At 38.3% G+C, this 18,630-nt stretch overlaps 2 protein-coding genes across 9 annotated transcripts in view; both read left to right on the top strand.

Moving 5' to 3' along the window:
* FGD5 (FYVE, RhoGEF and PH domain containing 5) overlaps nt 1-5,927 on the top strand; it is a 166,470-nt gene extending 160,543 nt beyond the window's left edge. For all 5 annotated transcript variants that reach the window (XM_039364535.1, XM_039364536.1, XM_039364532.1 and 2 more), the window contains exons 19-21: nt 1,774-1,902; nt 2,623-2,771; nt 3,703-5,927. In XM_039364535.1, the coding sequence (XP_039220469.1) occupies nt 1,774-1,902; nt 2,623-2,771; nt 3,703-3,739 (315 nt within the window). In that variant the 3' untranslated portion in view covers nt 3,740-5,927. The remainder of the gene's footprint in view (nt 1-1,773; nt 1,903-2,622; nt 2,772-3,702) is intronic.
* A 579-nt stretch (nt 5,928-6,506) lies between these two features.
* The window catches only part of NR2C2 (nuclear receptor subfamily 2 group C member 2), a 59,159-nt gene continuing 47,035 nt past the window's right edge, over nt 6,507-18,630 (top strand). For 2 of the 4 annotated variants that reach the window (XM_039364544.1, XM_039364542.1), the window contains exons 1-2: nt 6,507-10,005; nt 18,234-18,314. Coding sequence is in view for 2 of the 4 variants with exons in the window: in XM_039364542.1 (XP_039220476.1) it covers nt 18,255-18,314 (60 nt within the window). In the remaining 2 variants the exon portion in view is untranslated. The remainder of the gene's footprint in view (nt 10,006-18,233; nt 18,315-18,630) is intronic. The other 2 variants (XM_039364543.1, XM_039364545.1) reach the window with 2 other exon arrangements.

The following is an 18,630-nucleotide window of genomic DNA, read 5'->3' on the forward strand; positions in this document are numbered from 1 at the left end:
AAATATATATATACATTGCTTACTGGTGTACACCACTTAGAGAGTGCTTGCACTTAAAGCGGTATATAAGTCTCATAAATAAATAAATAAATAAATAAATAAATAAATAACGTGCATTTGGACAGCTTGGTGCACCATTATCTCTTTTTTGGGGGGAAGGTGTGGGGGTAACCCTTCTTCAGTGACCAGCACTGATGATGTTACCTAGTTTTGTAATGAAGTCTGCAAGAAAACAAGCAAGTTCAGAGAGCACCAAAGACCCCTCATGTCAACTCTAAGCTACAAATACTCTCCGTTATTAGGGAATTCTTCTGCAAAGAAAGAATTTTAGATCTAAAATCTAGTCTAGTGAAAAGAAGGACCAGGAGACATGATGCCAGTGTTCCAATATCTAAAGGGCTGCCACAAAAAAGAGGGGATAAACCTATTCTCCAAAGCACCCGGAGGCAAGACAAAAAACAATGGATGGAAACTAATCAAGGAGAGAAACAATCAGGAACTAAGGAGAACAATTAACCAGTGGAACTGCTTGCTTCAGAAGTTGTGGGTGCTCCATCATTGGAGGCTTTTGAGAAGAGACTGGACAGCCTCTTGCCTGGAATGGTATCGGGTCTCCTGCCTGAGCTGCGAGTTGGACTAAAAGATCTCCAAGGTCTCTTTCAACTCTGGTTTTCTGTTGGGTATCTCTCTCTTTCTTCTCAAGGAAAGGGAGAAGGGAGAGATCACCCAAAATCATATTTCCCCTTGAAGATATCACTTAAAATAATAATAAAAGCTTTCTTTACATGTTAAAAGTCAAATTAAAACAAATTCTTATCATTATGTGCAATAATTCATTTAGTCATTTCCTTAATGACTTACTTTGCCATCAGTGTTGTGATCTGTAGCAATCCTTCTCTGACACCACAAGAGGGCACTATGTAGTTATCCAAATAAATGTCAGTCTCAAGGTTTCAAATGCAATGGATTATGCAAAGTGATCAAAATTATAGCATAGGCTGATACTAATCATATTTTTTTTATTCAGAAGTCCCTAGTGTCAAAATAACTGTAAGATATAGGTCCCCCTTTTCACAATGATATACCAATGTTTTCCGTAGAAATATCTATTTATTGTTACAGACACTGTCAAATAATTAGGTCTATACTGCTGGACATGGGGAACCCCCAAGATTTAGTCTTGCTTTAGGTGCAGAAACCAACTGGATGACTCGGACCAGTTTTCTAGGCAATACTTTTCAGAAGTGATTTGCTACTTCATTCTTCCTAGGGTTGAGAGTAATTGGTCTCAAATCACCCAGTTGACTTTGTGCCTAAGACAGAACTAGAATTCATGCTATCCCAGTTTGTAACCTGATGCCTTTACCCACTACACCAAATATGGCTTACATATTCCATTAGGATATATATTCATTATATGTGTTGTTCTGATACAATGATATGCTTCCAAAATCATCATCCTGGTTTGTTTTGTGGAAAAAAAAGTCCCAATTTAAATAAACATAAAACCATAGTAACAAAATAAATACCAAGACTGTTGTTTTGTCATTTTAATAAAATGCCTAATAACCTACACATCTATATGCTCCCAAAAATAAAAGTGTTTGTTTGTTTTATGTCATTGCAACCAGTATGAATGCTTCTCTAGGAAACATATAAATCTTCAATATACAGTGTATGAACGTGAGGAGGATTCCTTATCATTTAGATCTCTTCAATTCCCAAGTATTTAGTGTTACAAGAGTTTTGATTCTCCTTCATTCATTCATGTAGGTGGCAGCTTCAGGAGAAGGCTCTTCTATCAATGGGTATCTCAGCAGATGCAAGAGAGGGAAAAGGCACTGGAAAAAGTTGTGGTTTGTTATCAAAGGAAAAGTGCTCTACACATACACAGCAAATGAAGTAAGTTTTGGTTTGGGGGGGAGGGGAGTGTTTCCAAGCTACTCAGAATTTACAACATACACAGGATTGACATGTATACTTTTAATACCAATGAGGTTGGTTAGTTTTGAAAAAGTCAAACTAGGCAGAGCTGCTTAGTGACTGAAAATCTTAGAATTTAGGCAAGGCAGGAAAGTCACAAAAACATACTGGAATAAATTGTTTCGGTATAATTGCCACGAAAACTACATGAACGTGTCCATCGAAGGAGTCTTTACTCGTTGCAGCAGATTATAGCAGTTACCAGTCTTGGTTGGTCTTGTAAAAAGTAAGTAGAATTGGATCAGTTTAGTTCTTGGTGCGAGTCCACCAAAAATATCCCATGTCTGTGACATTGAGACTGAGAATTCAGAACAAAATTCTGAGCAAAAGCAATGGCAAATCACTTGGGTACCATTCCCAAGAAACCCAAATGTATGTGCTGATGTGGTTGCTAGAAGCTCAGCTATTATATTTTCCAAATCTGGAAAATACTAAAGCCCGCCATTTATTTCTCAAGCATCATCCGATGGAAAATCCCCGTGGTATTATTTGAAACATAACTTTATTTAAATTTTACTAGCAATCATTCAAATCCGGATAAACAAAGGAGAGTTTCTCTATTTTCCGAGAGCGTTCCTCTCTGTGTGTAAATCCTCTCTCTTCCTCTAAAGCCCATTTCCCCTTCTGCACTGATTTCAGGACAAAGTCGCCACTGAGAGTTTGCCTTTGCTGGGTTTCACAATTGTCCCAGAAAAGGAAGATCGAAATATGGATGCAGTTTTCCATCTTTACCACAAGCAAACTCTGTTTTATAGCTTCCGAGCAGAGGATAATAATTCAGCACAGAGGTACTAGGTGTTGATCTGCCTGTGATAACATACTAACCAGTGAAAAACGCCTGCAGTGCTTCTCATTTCTCTTGCAAGCGTTTTCAATGCTACTAAACAGAAATTACTGCTTTTGTGTAAACTTTTGGCAATGCCAGCTTTAACACAAAGTATCAATAAGCTTTAACAACTTGGCTGTGGCAAAATGCTGGGGATGGTTTCAGTTGATCAAATATTAGACAAGGTAGCTTTGTGTGTATAAATGCATTTCTTTTATTTGTGGTCAATGCTCATCACATTTTTGTAATCTTAGAAATACTCTTAATAATGCTCTGCTTGAAAAGATGTGTGAACACCATACAATAATCTGGTAGACATTAACTCATTCATGCACTCTTGGAATTTAATACCTTCAGTGCATACAACTCAATCCAATGGATCTTAATTAGGAAATGAATTCAATAGGTCTTTCCCACATTTGGAATGGAGATAGCCAGACAGGAAAGCTACAGACAGGAATATTTGCTTGTGTTCATATAGGAATGGGCACAGAAATTGTGTAAATAAATGATTTTTTTCTTGGAAAATGCTCAATACTCTCATTTTTCACATTTATGATATAATTTATAATAACTAACTGAATACATTGGATATGCAAAATGCAGAATCCTAAATGGGGGAGAGGTCAATGCAATTTCTTACATGATAAACATATTTTTAAAAGTGTAACATTAAACTTATATATGTATCTCTCCATATACTTACTGCAGCATATAGATCTTTTTTATTATTTTCTATAATTCTAGTTAACCAACAAGAAAGATAGCTGGCTTTCCCACTATAATGCACTAGATGAAAAATAGAGTTCAACAATTCTCAAAATCAACATTTGTTAAAGACATTTTCTACTGGCTTCCTTGAAAATAAAATTTTGATTCTTTTTTTTTTTCAGATGGATTGAAGCTATGGAGGAAGCATCTATATTATAGCATCATCCAAGTGGATTCTGAATTAATGCATTTCTATTTGCAAGATTACCCATATATTGGAAAGAACAATACATATAATCGAAATCTGGCTAAACATATGAAAAAGAAGCCTATAATTTTCCATCCTTAAACCTATCTCCTTGCTGATGGAAACAAAATAAAGGGAATATTTATGGACCCTTTTTATCTTTGCAGGTTCATCACTAAACTGGGCTCTCATCTAACAGTTGCATCATATTTTCAAGAAGTTAAACAACATATGCATTTCTTCTAAAAGAGTTGTTTACTCATAACTCTGTTTTATTTTAAGATAACAATTTGATTTGTGCCAGTCATAAAACTGAGGTTTTTTTACATTAAAATTTTGCTTCCTTTCTTCTTTCTTAAAAAAGGTTTATATTGGCATGCAGTTAAAAATGCTAGAATGAAAGGATATATATAATTTCTACCATAGAAAGTATGGGAAAATCCATTCCAAGCTGGCATTTTAGTGGTTATAGACCACCTATGGTAATTGTATAGTATTTCTCATAAACAGTGCTAACAGCTTAGCTTTGTTCATTAGGACTCTTAATCCGTTCCAAGTTCCAATCCAGTTCTTATGAAAACTGTACCAATTTCTACTCCAAAGGATATTAAAACATTAATTTATTATAAGCCTTTACAGTTTGTTTAAAATTGATTGATCTAAATTATATTATTTTAATAGCTGAGAGGAGCAGATCTTATTTATAAATCTTATTCCTAAAATATAATTCTAAACTCAAAACAGGCATCAGCATTTAACTTCAGAAAGGAAGAACATTTAATTATATTTATTCAGTAAACTAGAAAAGCTCTGGAAAGCCTTGTCTAAATCTTATTTTCAACAATTATAGGATGTCATTCAGTTGGACCAACCAATATTGTTAATGCTGTTATATTATTATCAGCTCAAAAATTATAGTTCAGATTCCATTGTATTTAGCCAGCTGATCAAATGCAAGCATACTATAGTTGTTGCTATAACTACTTCCTCTGATAAAGTACATGGATGGTGTTTGGCAATAGCCATAGCACCTCATGACTGCTTTTATACAACATGTTTTACCAGGTCAGTTAAAGTCTTAACAGCTGCATTTGTACAAAATGCTGAATTATTGTTAGCCTTGATTTGCTTTTGCTTGGCTAAACTAATTCAGATAGTTAGTTTCCAATCCAGTGTATCTCACAAACCAGAACATGAGTTAGTTAATTCATTAACAAGGTTATGATATTCTATGACACAAGACATATTATGTTCCAGGGAGTACAAGTAATCAAGGTCTTTAAAGTTTTGCTGTATTTAAATCTTATATTCATAGCCTAAAGGCCAGGTTTTAAATATAATGGAGTTGTGCAAAGCATTTGAAAATTTGCCTTGCAAAGTATGACAAACGTAAGCAACCCCCCCCCCTCCTTGAAACATTACTGTAAAGCAAAGCAGACATGTCTTCTTGAAAATCTGCAAAGTTATTTCCAAGGCTGTCCTCAGGTGGCAGTACATCCACAAATAACTGTTTCACTGAGACTGCAAACAAAACCAACGGGTGATGTATGCACCACACATGCACAGATAGTCTGAAACACTCATGTGAGCCTTCCAAAGAACGCAACATCTTGAATTCATGGCAGAAGATTAGTTCACTGTATCAATACACCTCCCAAACCATCCCCAAACCACCAAATGCTTAAAGACCAATACTAATGTGATGTATGATCTGTTGCAGAAACATTTTGCTACCAAAAAGTGTTTAGGATAGAGATTTCAGTATTGTGCTGATCAAACAGCATAACCAATATTATTGCAACACTGATACAATTATGCTTGCCATGATGAAGCTTGTGAGATTTTTGTTTCTGATGACGATGATAAGGAGCTTAGAAACACCACTCTCAAAATACAAGATTTAATACCTTTCAATGAAACAGATTTCCATTTATTTTTTTAGTCTTTGAAAATTTCAGATGTACAGTAAAATACACTTGTTAAGTATCTCTAGTATTTATATTCAGGACCATGACCTGAACTGCTAATTAAACTTTGAACTGGAATAGTTTGTTTCCTCTTTGTATAAAGGTTTACATTTTGTTTTTCAAATGAATTGTTCAATTATTTGTTTCAATTCAAGACAGTAATTGGCCCTGGGGGGGGGGGGAATATAAAGTTCTACCATTTCATTATTTCAACATCAGGTTTTTTTTCAGTTCATGATGGCAGTATAGAAATATGAAAATAAAATGTTAAGATTCACTTGGGTGAGAGGTTATGAATTTGACCTTGTTACCTTACAGTACTTATAATATGGAAGACTGCAATAATAAATAAAAATGCACTGACAAAAGCAATTTTTAAATACCAAATGTAACCCACTCAGTAACGAAAGCTGCAATCTATTGTACTCAGTGTTTTCAGACAGCACTGTAAGCAAGACTGAAAACCAAATATACAGTACAGAACAATTCTTATGACTTTTTGGTGCTGGCATTAACTGTTGTATTAAGTCTACAGAAAAAAACTACTACTCAAATTGTTGTAAAAATGTATTAATTTTTGTTTTAAGAAACATGAAAAATAAAATAACAGACCAAGTCCATAGAAGTTTGTTAATATTTTTCTATTCTATATCAATGGCTCACAGGTTATGTTCACAGTATGCAGAAGTGACTGATGAGTTATTTTCCAGAAAAACACTTCAATGTGGTTTTTCAAAGTAGATGGGGAATCATGTTTAGACAACCAACAGCCTTTCCTGCTTCTGAGGTTATTCCCACAGCCTGTTAATAGGAAGAGGCTAAGCTTAATCAGGCAGGAAACTACAGCTGTTCTCAAACTGGCTTAATTTAACTCCCAAGCCTGGGACACAAACAATCTCTCTGTTCTTACACACACACACACCCAACACACAACTCAGCCTAGTGATCTCCCAGAATTCAACAATCTTTTGATACAAGATTCAAAACCAGTCAGAGACACAGATTGCTGGCCAAGATGCAGACTCAAGACTCAAGTCAGGAGTCAGCAACTGTTTTAGAGATATCAGACCTTTACAGCACCTTGTGTAATGATGTGGGCATCCCCTTCCATCCGCTCAACAAATAACTGACCTCCGTTTGAAGATCTCCAGCAAAGAACCCATTGCTTTACATAGTGCCATGTTGTACTGGCCGCTCAACCATTCAACCATTTTCTCAACACCTTCCCTGAAAGGAGAGGTTAGATATTGGATGAAAATTGTCTAGTATAGTGAGGTCAGTGATGACTTCTTGATCAGGGAGCAAACCAAAGCCTCCTTAAGATGCAAAGGAATCTTACTTGCTCAAAAGAAAAATTGACCACTACCAGAACCTACTCACACAACAGCCTCCCCTCCAAACTGGGCTGCTTCAAGTCAGGAGTGGCACAGATCTAAAGGGCAGGTAAACATTTTATGATATTACAAATTGCTTTTCTAGTTGTGTAACTCATTATGGAGCACATTCTAACAAGTCCCTTGGTAATTTTAAACTTTGTATTGATTCCTCTTATCAAAATGAATAAATGTGCTGTGTCAGTGTTTTCATCAACAGCTAATAAATGAGAAATTTCTTTAATTTCTCAGCTAACTGATCAGTAAGTCTGGAAAAAAATGTCAGCTTTCTTTTTTTTTTAACAGTCATTTGGGATTAGCTATTATCAACAATTTCTTTATTTTCTGGGCATAACCTAGACACAGCAATCTGTATACGTGTCTTGAAAAGTTGCCTTCTGTAAAACATTTTCTGAAAATTTTCCTTGCAACTTTAAAGGTCACTTAAGTAAAATAGCAATTTTAATGTTTCCCCCCCCCATTAGTCTTTTTGCCTCTAAATATATAAACACAAGACATACAATTTTCTTCAGTTGAGAAATATTGATTTGTTCATTCTGCACTAAAAACTTTATGTTCCTATTCAATTTTCCTCACAAAACCTATGGCTATGTGATTTTAAAAAACACTCAAAATCATTAATTTATTTAAGAAAAAGAGTATCTACCTTTATTAAACCCATGGATGTAGAACCAGTAACATAAAAAATGTATGTAAAAGTTAACATGCAGAAAAAATAACCATGCATTAAGGTAAAAAATATATATAATCGACAATGAATTGATCATATCTCCAATTTTCTGCTAAGAAAAAGCACATGTATTAATTAGTTAAATAATGTCTTGGACCATAATCAGAACAGCACGCTTCTATTTCATTTACTTTGAGCATGCTCTATTCAAAATCAAATTGTGCCTAAATGCCTTGGGGCATTTAATTCATTAAATAATTCAACAGTAAGAATAGTTGATCAACTCAGGACTGGCATTCTACACTAGCAGCCTCAGACAGCAGAGACAACACCAGTGCCTCCTATGGCTCCAATAATTCCAATTCCACGAGGAGTTAAAATTCTTTCCATCACTAGTTAAAATTCCATCTATTCTTGTAATTCATTTTCTATCACTGCTCCAGAAAGAGTAAGCTACTTAAGCTCTTTTGAAAGTTTAGTGCAGGGTAGGCAACCTTGGCTTTTATGACTCATGGACTTTAACTCCCATCTCCCTTTTCCCTCAGCATGGCTGGCTCAGGAATTCTGGGAGTTGAAGTCCATGCGTCATAAAAGAGCCAAGGTTGCCTACCTCTGGTTTAATGCAATAGCTCAGAGTGAAATAGTTACTTGTGAACAGTAACAGAACAGAATGTAGTCATAATTTCATCTAAATCTATGTTCTTCACTGAAAGTAAGAAAATGGCATAATTCTTTCTCAACAGGAGAGGATGCAGATCCTGCCCCGCCCGTTTCTTCAGGGGAAGGATTTGAGCATAGGGAGGAGGGAAATAGCAAATTGGCCAGTAAGTAGGAGACGCCTACTCTTGGCTGTGCCTCTTACCTCAATCAATCTTTATTACGGTCACAGAGCAGCAAATAAAAGCATTAAATAATAATAATAATACTAAGAAACAAAAATAAGACACACAGAATAATATATTGCAATTGTGGATTAACAGTGGGCAGCAAATAAAAGCATTAAAACAATAGTAAAAAAATAAAGACAGAATAATACATTGCAATTGGTGGTGGATTAACAGAGGGCAGTTAAAATTTGCCTAATTTTACATACAGCATAGCAGAATTTGGCCATAGTACCTCACACTGATCTGATAACAGTAGCTGAACATAACAATATTTCCTGGATATTTTATTAGGCAAGGTGTTATAAACTGAGTCCGTGAGTCCGTATAGATTAGATGCAGTACAGAAGAACGAGAGCTAATTTCAGAGGCACAATGTCAGCTCATATATTTTTTTGTATCACCCTCTCCCCCCAAAAGTGCGTCGCAGCACGGATGCCCCTTACTTCAAGGGCACAAGATTGGACTCAGATTGCCTCCTTTTAAAAACTTAATAGGCTGCAAGCGGAGTGCAAATCGTCGCCCTTAGTGGAAATAACAATACACCACCCATGTAGAAATTAAAAGAGCGAGCTCCGGTTACCCGGATAGCACCGCTTGCTTTTTCTCATGGTGCAAAGCATGTAAAATCAAGAGGCAAAGGGATCAAAGGCGTGACGCCGCTGATTCTCGCCCCCCACCTCTCAATTTAGACTTTCTCACTTCAATTAAAGCGAACGTGACTCCTTCGCACAGAACTGATTCTTTCTATAAGGCTGCTTCCCCCCCCCCGATACGCGTAGATCTTCTCCTAGCCCTGCTACTTTCCTATCTCGAACTATCGTGCGCGCTGGCCACCCCCGAGACGAACCGCTCCACCTTCTTCGGGGACTGTGGAAGCTGACAGAACTACCGCCGCAGAAGAGCTCGAAACCGTCTCAGGTAACCCCTCCTCTGCCCTGGTCCAGCCCCGCCTTATTAAGCGGAGGGGGGGGGGAGAGAGAGATGGAGTGGGCCGCGACAGGAATAATGCTGGGAAGAGGAAGCAGGCAAACGCTCCCAGGCGGCAACAGCGGAGAGAATAGTGCCTGGAGGGGTCACGAACTGTGACCTTTCGCCAAAAGGCACCAGCTTTCTCCCTCCCCCCCCACCGACCAACACTCTTCCTGCCCCCCCCCCCGGTCTACGCGCAAGGCTCACTAACCCCTTCGGTGCCGCTATCTCCGCCTTCCGCTCCCCCTCCTTGGCGGAAGGCGGTGGCGGCGGGGGGGGGCTTCATGAACCAGGCCCAGCGAGCCGTTACGAGGAAGCCACAACCAAGCTAGCTTCGCCCCAAATCCTGAGGTAAAAGACCGCCTTCACCCTCCCTTATTATGCTTGCAGGCGTTGAGGTTTTCTTTCCGGCCCGGCAGCTGAGGCGAGCGGGTAGCAGTGCCGCATGGCGGAGCGTTTGATGGGCCGCGTATGTCCGGGGATAAAAAAAAGAACCTGGCCGGGCATCTTTGGGCGCAGCTCTTTCTTTGCCGTGGGCTGCGCGCTACGAGCCGGTCTAACCGCGAGCGAAGAAGGAAGATGGAGTCTGAGCGGGCGGAGGCAGTGGCTTGAACCCGACCCTTTTACCTTTGCCACCGGGAGGGCGGAGGGGAGGGGGCGGCGGGTATTTTGCATACAGGGCAGCCCGTCGCCATCTTTGCGGCGTTTCCCCCCCCCTCCGGTCGCTTAGAGCAGCCGCCTGCATGTTTGAGGCGCCCGCTGCCGAGTGTGAGGAAAGAAGGTGTCGGGGTGAAGAAACATCAAGGCGGGGTGGGGGACAAATGGCGGAGCTTCTGCAATTGGCCTTCTGCCAGCACCGCCATTTTGTTTGCTCGCTTAACACATGGGAAGCCTTTCGCCTCCCAATTTGCCTTCCCCCGCGTTGGGGGAGGGGCGGGGCCGAACTCTGAGCGACGGTGGTGTTCGCCAATAGGGCTCTCTGCATTGGGAGGTTGGGGCCGAACTTAGAGCGGTGGAATCACCAATAAGCACCGAGGCAGCTGGTTTCCGTCAATGAAAATAAATTGGTTGAAAGGAAAAAATGGGAAAGGGGAGGAGTTTGTGTTTCGAAGGCGATCAACTATGAATTCACAGTTTTTAAATCCATTTTTAGTATAGATATTAATGTTTCCCATATTATCTTTTTTCGTGGAAGTGCGTTCTCTGAAATTCAAGATAATGAAATTGAACACAAAATATAGACAGCTCGTGCTATATCGTTAGTCAAGGAGACAGATAACTTTGTTATTTATATGTTTCACCAGAAAATGGATATGGTGAACAAGATACAAAACTGCACTCAGTTGAGTAGTAGTAGCATAGGATTTAAGGTATTGGACTACCACGAGAGACCCAGATTCAAATTTAATCTCAGCCATGGAAGTTGGTGCTTTGGACCAGCAAGTCTCTTTCATGTTAACATAAAAGTGATGGTGGGGGGGGGACTCCTGAAAAGATGGAAGTGCTATGTGTGTTTCCTTAAACTCCGATCGCAAAGTATAATAAATAAATGGCACTTTTTACCATTATATATCCTAAAAACTAAGCCTAGTGAATAATGGGATGAGAAAAATCACCAGAAATTCCCCAGGCTGCGAACTTAATTAGGAGATTGAAAAAACATCCCTGAGAAAGGCAGTGGCAAACTACTTTCATTGGTTGCCAAAAAAAAAAAAAAAAAAAAAAAAAATGGGTGTATCTTTGAAGTCACCACAACTTGAGCTGATTAAGGAGATCTTGTTTTATTGCAGTATTAGGCACAATGCTCTTATCAAAATAACATATATATGAAAATAAATGCTAATTTATATTACTTGTTTCTCATCTATTAATGTATTATTGGTTATTTTGTGCTAGTGTAATTATAATTATATTTTAAGCATGTAATTGAATAAAATATCAAATCCATGTACTCAAGTGCTCATTTGAAATCATTCCTTCATTTTCTTACCATTACTGAATCTAATTTTTCATATTTGAAAATAATACCGAGGGTTATTTTTCTTAGAATAAGCAGCCATGAGTAAGGAATTTGAAATATAAAATGCAAGCTATTAACATTATTACAATCTCCTTTTCTGTTAGTTCCAGTGGAAATGTTATCTACACATGCAAATGTATACAAATGAGATGGTCTTTAAAGCAGCAATGCAAGGTTTCCAGTGCTTTGAGCAAACTAATACACCTTGCGGGAAATCTCTTTCACATACTTTTCAAGTTTTAAGGATTATAATCAGTTTCCTCTAGGAACAATTTGTTTTCAGTTTCTTTGCACAACTAGTTGGACCAAGTAGTTCATACTGTCCGTATTTGAACACATATGTTGACATATTGTTTAGCCATGCTTTATTCCATTAATCCAAATCATTTCTTTCTTGGTAGGCAATTCCATTCAGTCTTAATGGTTGGGGGAAGAGAGGTTGTTCCTATTTAATGTCTGTATAGAATTACTGGTTGAGGTTACTTGCTAATTCAGGGTCTGGTACTGTGTTTTCCCGAAAATAAGATCCAACCAGAAAATAAGCCCTGACCTAGCATGATTTTTCAGGATGCTTGTAATATAAGCCCTACCCCCAAAATAAGCACCAGTTAAGATCGTCGGCCAGATGTCCATTGATCAGGCGGGGGGAGCAGGGAGTCCCGGCTACCTCTTGGAGATGGGGGCTCCCTACCTTTCCATTCGCTGGGGCCATTGTGAGTGAAGCGGTGGGTGGGAGGCTCATCCCGTGTGTGCGGTGGAACTGGAGGATGAGGTTGGACAGCGAGGGCCAACTGTACGGGCTGCGGCAAGGCACCAGTTGCAGCTGAAGGTGAACAAAGACGATGGGCCGGAAGCTGCTCAGCACATCTGATGGACCAGATTGCATGCATCTCATGCCTCTACCTCTGCCTGCTGCTTAGAGGGCCAGCCTGGCAATTGCAGCACTCGGACTCACCTGTGCTGCGGGGGCTTCACAATCTCAGAGTGCCAGCCAAGGAGCCAGTGAGCTATGGCTGCTGCCAGACACCATTGGCCCCTAAATGCTTGCCGCCTCCAGTTCGCGTGCAGGGGGCGGGTGTTCCCAGCTGCAGGTCTTGTGTGCTTGATTTAAATCAACTCAATTTAAATCATAATTTTTAAAGAGCATCTGTCATCTCTGTCCCACAGCAGCTCCTCCTCTAACCTGCTGTTGACTCATCAACAGTCCCATTCACTTTAATGGGATGACTGGTGATGCGGCAGTGACACAACAAGGTGAGGGACGTGGCGGGCAGCAGTTGAGTGGATGCCCGCTAACAGGTGTTGCCATGATGGATCTGAAATGATAGGTGCTCTTTAAATGTAAGGACTCATTCTTTCTGGTAGTTAGAATCTTTAATATTATTATTTGCAAACAAAATGAAAGTTTCCTATTTAGAATAATAAGCTGTCGGGTTAGTAAAACAGCAGTATTGGAACCAATTTTTATGCTACATAACTAAGCTTCATTAGTTATTAATGTATCTTAAATAGAAAACTATATTTAGATAGATTTTTACTCCAAAAGCATTTAATTAAAATAAATTTGATAAAAATAAAAAAAAATCCGACTTAAATAAAAAATCCAATGTTTTTGATTTTTTTTTAAAAAGTCATTGATTATTGTCCACCCTGGTTTCACAAGTGTTGTACTAGTAGATGAAAAAATAAGACATCACCTGAAAATAAGCCTTGATGCATCTTTTGAAGCAAAAATTAATATAAGACCCAGTCTTATTTTTGGCGAAACATAGTATCAATACGCTTATGATGCTCAATTATGTCTTTCAGTCCTGAGCCAACCAACTGATAACTTTTGAGGTCTTGGATGGATGAGGAGAAACTGACTTCATTTCATCTTACCAAGACCATGTGGCTATGAATATTAAGGATCCCAGAGCCAGGGATTTTCCATCTTTAGTCCTAGATGGGGTTGCACTTCCCCATTTTGAAGTGATGTGTATTCAAAGGTGTTCTTTGAGCTCCTGCTCAAAGAGGCCATTCAAACAGCCACTTATATGTGGTCACCTATGAGCTTACATATTGCAATGCATTTGTGCTTAATAGGAAGCTTCCTTCAAAGCCCCAGAAGTTTTAACAGATCCAGAACGCACTGGTGTGAGCACTGATGGGCATGCCTTAGTCTGACTATGATATACCCCTGCATTAGTTGCCAGCCTGCTCACCGGTACAATTCAAGGTACTAGTTGTCAGTTATAAAGCCCTACATGGCATAGGACCAGGTTACTTGATACGTTACTGCCTATTTTCCATGGTATTTACCTGGTCAGTACAAGTTAACAAAATTGGCATGCTCCCTTCAATTAAATAATGCTGTTTATCTGGACCTGAGAGATGCATTTTCTCTACTGTGGCACCTACTTTCCAGAACAGGAACCATCTGGTTTCTGCCCTGATGGCATTCTGGAAGACCATGAAGACCTGCATGTTTTCCCAGATCTTGGCTTAGAGTAGAAGTGCCTCCTTTGTTGTATAATTCATTGTATATGTCATACTTTGAGTGGCTGGATGCCATTTTGTTTATCTGTGTTGTATTTTTATTTTGATCTGATATTTTGAACTGCCCAGAGTTGTTTGGAGTCAGTCAACATCTGATACTATTAAATAATTAAATGACAAAAAAATACCATTATTCACAAGATAATGCTATTAGAATTAATGATAATTAATACTGATTATCCAAAACCACAGATAGTGGTTAATAGATAGTTGAAGAATATTATTAGTTAATTGAAAGACTTTGGAATAGACTTGGAATGCTTATATTAACAAATCAAAAGTTAAATATATTACATATATTTCTTTGATTTTTAAGGTACAATTATTTTTAATTGTGGAATCTCAGACAATCTTTTAAAAAGATTGGCTATTTACATTTTGAAGCTAGATGTACTATATAGAATAATGAAAAGAGTCACTATGTGAGATAAGCAGCCATATAAATTTAACAAATAAGCCTTCTCTCACTATTGTCTCATTTTGCTTTAATATCCATAAAGCAGTTATCATGATTTTGGAAAAAGTGCAACTTAAACATATGAATAGATTTTTGAGTTAATACTAAAAATTTGGGATTTGTTAAAATACAGTTATACAAAGCATGGGATAAAGCAAAAAAAGAAAAAAAACTATTCTTTTGGAATAGAACAGTGGTTCTCAACCTTTTTAATGCCACGACCCCCAACCGGTCGTAAATCAAGGACTGCCCAACTGGTCGTAAATTGAGGACTACCCAACCGGTCGTAAGTTGAGGACTTTCCCTCCCTGGGACCGCCGCATATGTGTGGTGCCACCCCCTGTGCCAGCCGAGGCATAGCTGGCAAGTGGCAGAGATGGAGCAGGCCGACCATCGGCTGGGCCACCAGCTGGCCCAGCCCAAGAGAGGTAAGGCACCCGCCGGGTCCCACACACGCCAGCAACCCTCCCTGCGCCCGCCGGCCTCCCACCCCTGGCCCTCTTTTACTTACATTTTTAGTAGTTGCTCAGCAGGGAGGGGTGGAAACTTCCAGACAGCTTGCCTTCGCTGCAGACAACCTGCAGCACCGTTTGCAGAATGGGACTTTTGGTGGGCTCAGCAGGGCAGAGACAGCCTGGACAATTCCTATTGGCTTTTGAAAGCCAATAGAATTAGACTCTATTCAAGAGAGTCTATTGTATTGGCTTTCAAAAGCCAATAGAATAAAAGGGGGTAGCACAGCTAAGGAAAGGGGGAAAAAATGGCGGACTGCGTTGTTTGGCGACCCCTGTGAAATGGTTGTTCGACCTCAAATGGGGTCCCAACCCACAGGTTGAGAATCGCTGGAATAGAAAGGTGGATCTGAATATAGAGTTTTGGAATGGATATATGTGTTTGGTCTGTATTTGTAAACTTGCTCTTTATTGGTGTAATGGAAAGACTGATTAGTATAATATATGGTAAATGTTTAATGTATTTTTAATAATAAATGTGCTGTTACTGCAAGTGAACTGCAAAGTTTTTGATGGCTAGAGTTCTCCAATTCTACTTAGAGTTTGATATTGAGGTCAGCTATGATTTAACTAGCACAGGGGTAGGAAAACAAGAATTCTGGGAATTGAAGTCCACAAGTCACAAAAAAGCCAAGGTTACCTACCCCTGAAGTAGCGCATAGATTTCTTTAAAGTAAGTCAAAAGGTAAGGGCTGTCGCTTCTTTATTTGCTAGTTCTGTCAGTTGGCAAAGAAAAAAATGGTTCCATGATTAAAGATGACTAGTGTCTCCCTGAAGAGAGGTTTCTTTCTTCCTCTACTGCCACTCTTATCTGTTTTATACTATAAAGTTTATAATATAAAGTGAAATATAGTTAATTCATCTACTTGAAATTTAATAAATATTTTAGTTAATGTAAGTTTATATATATATATCATTACCATGTCAGAGCATCTGAGAAATAATAAATTCATGTACCCTTTCAGGTTCATATCTTTACACAATTATTGGTCCTATCAGAAGCTAACTGATGCAATTTTCTGTTGGTGTCTGGCAAAAAAAAAAATAAGGGTCCAGTCATAGCATTTCAAAATTAAACAGAGTTTTTTTGCCTGGCTAAACAGGCAAAAGAAATTTGCAAAAGCAGATGTTGGCCATGTTTTGCTGAATGCTAACTAGCATCATTTTACGTTCCTGGTAAACTGAAACTAAAGCACAAACTGGATAATGGGATTACATGATTAAGTAAGTCTTCCTTGACTATTTTCTCAGCTGATTGTGTGTGTGTATGTGTAATGTTTGTACTTGATTTTATTTTATTTATATCCCATCTTTATTATTTATACAAATAACACAAGGCAACAAACATCATACATAACCTTCTTCCTCCTATTTTCGCCACAACAGTCCTGTGAAGTGAGTTGGGTTGAAAGAGTGTGACCTGGCCCAAGGTTACAGAGTTGGCTTTCATGGCTGAGGCAGGACTAGAGCTTATGAACTCCCAGTTTCTAGCCTAGTGCCTTAATACCCAAAGTCATTTGTTTGAGATGGGTGGCTATAGAAATTAACTGAATGAACGAATGAATATAATAATAATATAAAATAAATAAATAAGCTACAATCTATAACTATGATCTATTGCAAATTACATTTTCTTGGAAACTGTTCAGACAAGTCCCTACAGTTTTCTTGGTGAGGTTTTGCAGAGGTGGTTTGTCATTCTCTCCTTCCTGGGGCTGAAAGTGACTGGTTCAAAGTCACCCAGCTGGCTTCATGCCCAAGGCAGGGCTAGTACTCATAGCTTGATATTTTAACCACTACACTAAACTGGCTCTCACAGAAGCCTAATCCTACATAAATCCAATCTTGTTTTACTGTGTAAATTGATAGCTACATCTATATCTGACAGTATTAAATTCTGCAGTTTAAAAATAAAGAAAAATTACTTTTATTGGTCCTAAGTCTCTCTTCATATTGTTTTACTTAATGACTCCATATCCTAATATAGTGAAAATGGAAGGCATACTATTCTCTGTTTATAGTCTCTAGTGTTTCATCTCACAGGCACTTTCGACATTTGGGGGAAGTAAAGAGGCTAAAGCAGGTGGACAATTATGGCCCATTTACCTCTGGACTTCAACATCCAGAATTCCTGAGCCAGCCACGCTCTGAGAGTTGAAGTCCACAAGTCATAAAGATGCCATAAAGGGGCCATCTTTTTTATTGTAATTTGCAAAATACAGGTAGTCCTTGACTTAAAACCAGACATTTTACAATCTTTCAAAGTTGCGACAACAGCCATGTAAAGCATCCTATATGTCATAAATGATTGTGCTCGTCCATAGTCATCTGATCACATGTCAGGCAGGTCAACTTTATGACCAGTCACAGCATTATATAATCATAATTTGTGAAACTGGCATTTTGCCAGTTTCCTGCAAAAAAAAGTACCCAATTGAATGGGTTCACTTAATGATCACTACAAAAAAAGCTGGAAAATTAATCACAGTCACATGGGTGCCTCAACTTATGACCACAGACTTACAAATGGATTTCCAGTCACAATTATGGCCGTAAGATAATAACAACACATTTATTTGAGGAATGCCAGCAGAGTAAAAGTTTCTAGAATAGTGTGCATTGGCAGAAAGGTGAGTGGATACTATAGGGGTAATTAAATTCTTCATCTTTGGGATGAGCAGAAGTTTGAACCCCAATGAACATTAATGCTACACAAACCTTAGTGTACTGTGCAACTATAATAAATAAGTCCTAAACTTGATTTTTTTCTGATGGCAACATGGCGACTACAATTATAAAGCCCCATTTCCTGTTAATTTAATAAAGTATACTTTTTATAAAAAAATCGCAAGTGTAGCATATTATACATGTTCCAATAAAAATGTTTAGAATCATTTTAAAATATGTGCAGCCATAAATCATTACATAATATTTAAAATATCTTTCTGTTTAGTTAGAATTATGCATAAATGTAATTATTTTCAATAATAAAAATGATAAAATTTCTAATTTTACTGTGCCTGATAGAAGTTACTGGCATCCCTCCAAACAGGTTCTCTAATGATCTTTCACCATGGCAACCAATATGGAGGTGCTGGCTCAACAAATAGTGGAGACACAGCAGGTGGCTGAGGTGAGTGATGGATAATATTACAGTATTCTCGGTTCATTTTTATAAAGAAACTACTGTTTCCAATCAATTGCTTCTAAAGTAGCAATTATTCATATTACAATGATTATTATTTCATAAAATATAAAGGCATCCCTTTTGTATTAATAGACATTATTTATATGGACAAAATGTCCATCAAGAAATTTGGAAAAAATGTCTGTCCCAATCAATGCAGCTTGATAGAAAGGTAAAAGACAGGTCACATTTGAATTTTCAGCCATATTCCATGCCTTTCATTTTCCTTGTAGAAATCTTAGCTAAAAACTTACATGAACTC

This window comes from Crotalus tigris, unplaced genomic scaffold (assembly GCF_016545835.1).
Source record: "Crotalus tigris isolate CLP2741 ecotype Arizona unplaced genomic scaffold, ASM1654583v1 scf7180000019794.865796, whole genome shotgun sequence".
Taxonomy (NCBI): domain Eukaryota; kingdom Metazoa; phylum Chordata; class Lepidosauria; order Squamata; family Viperidae; genus Crotalus; species Crotalus tigris.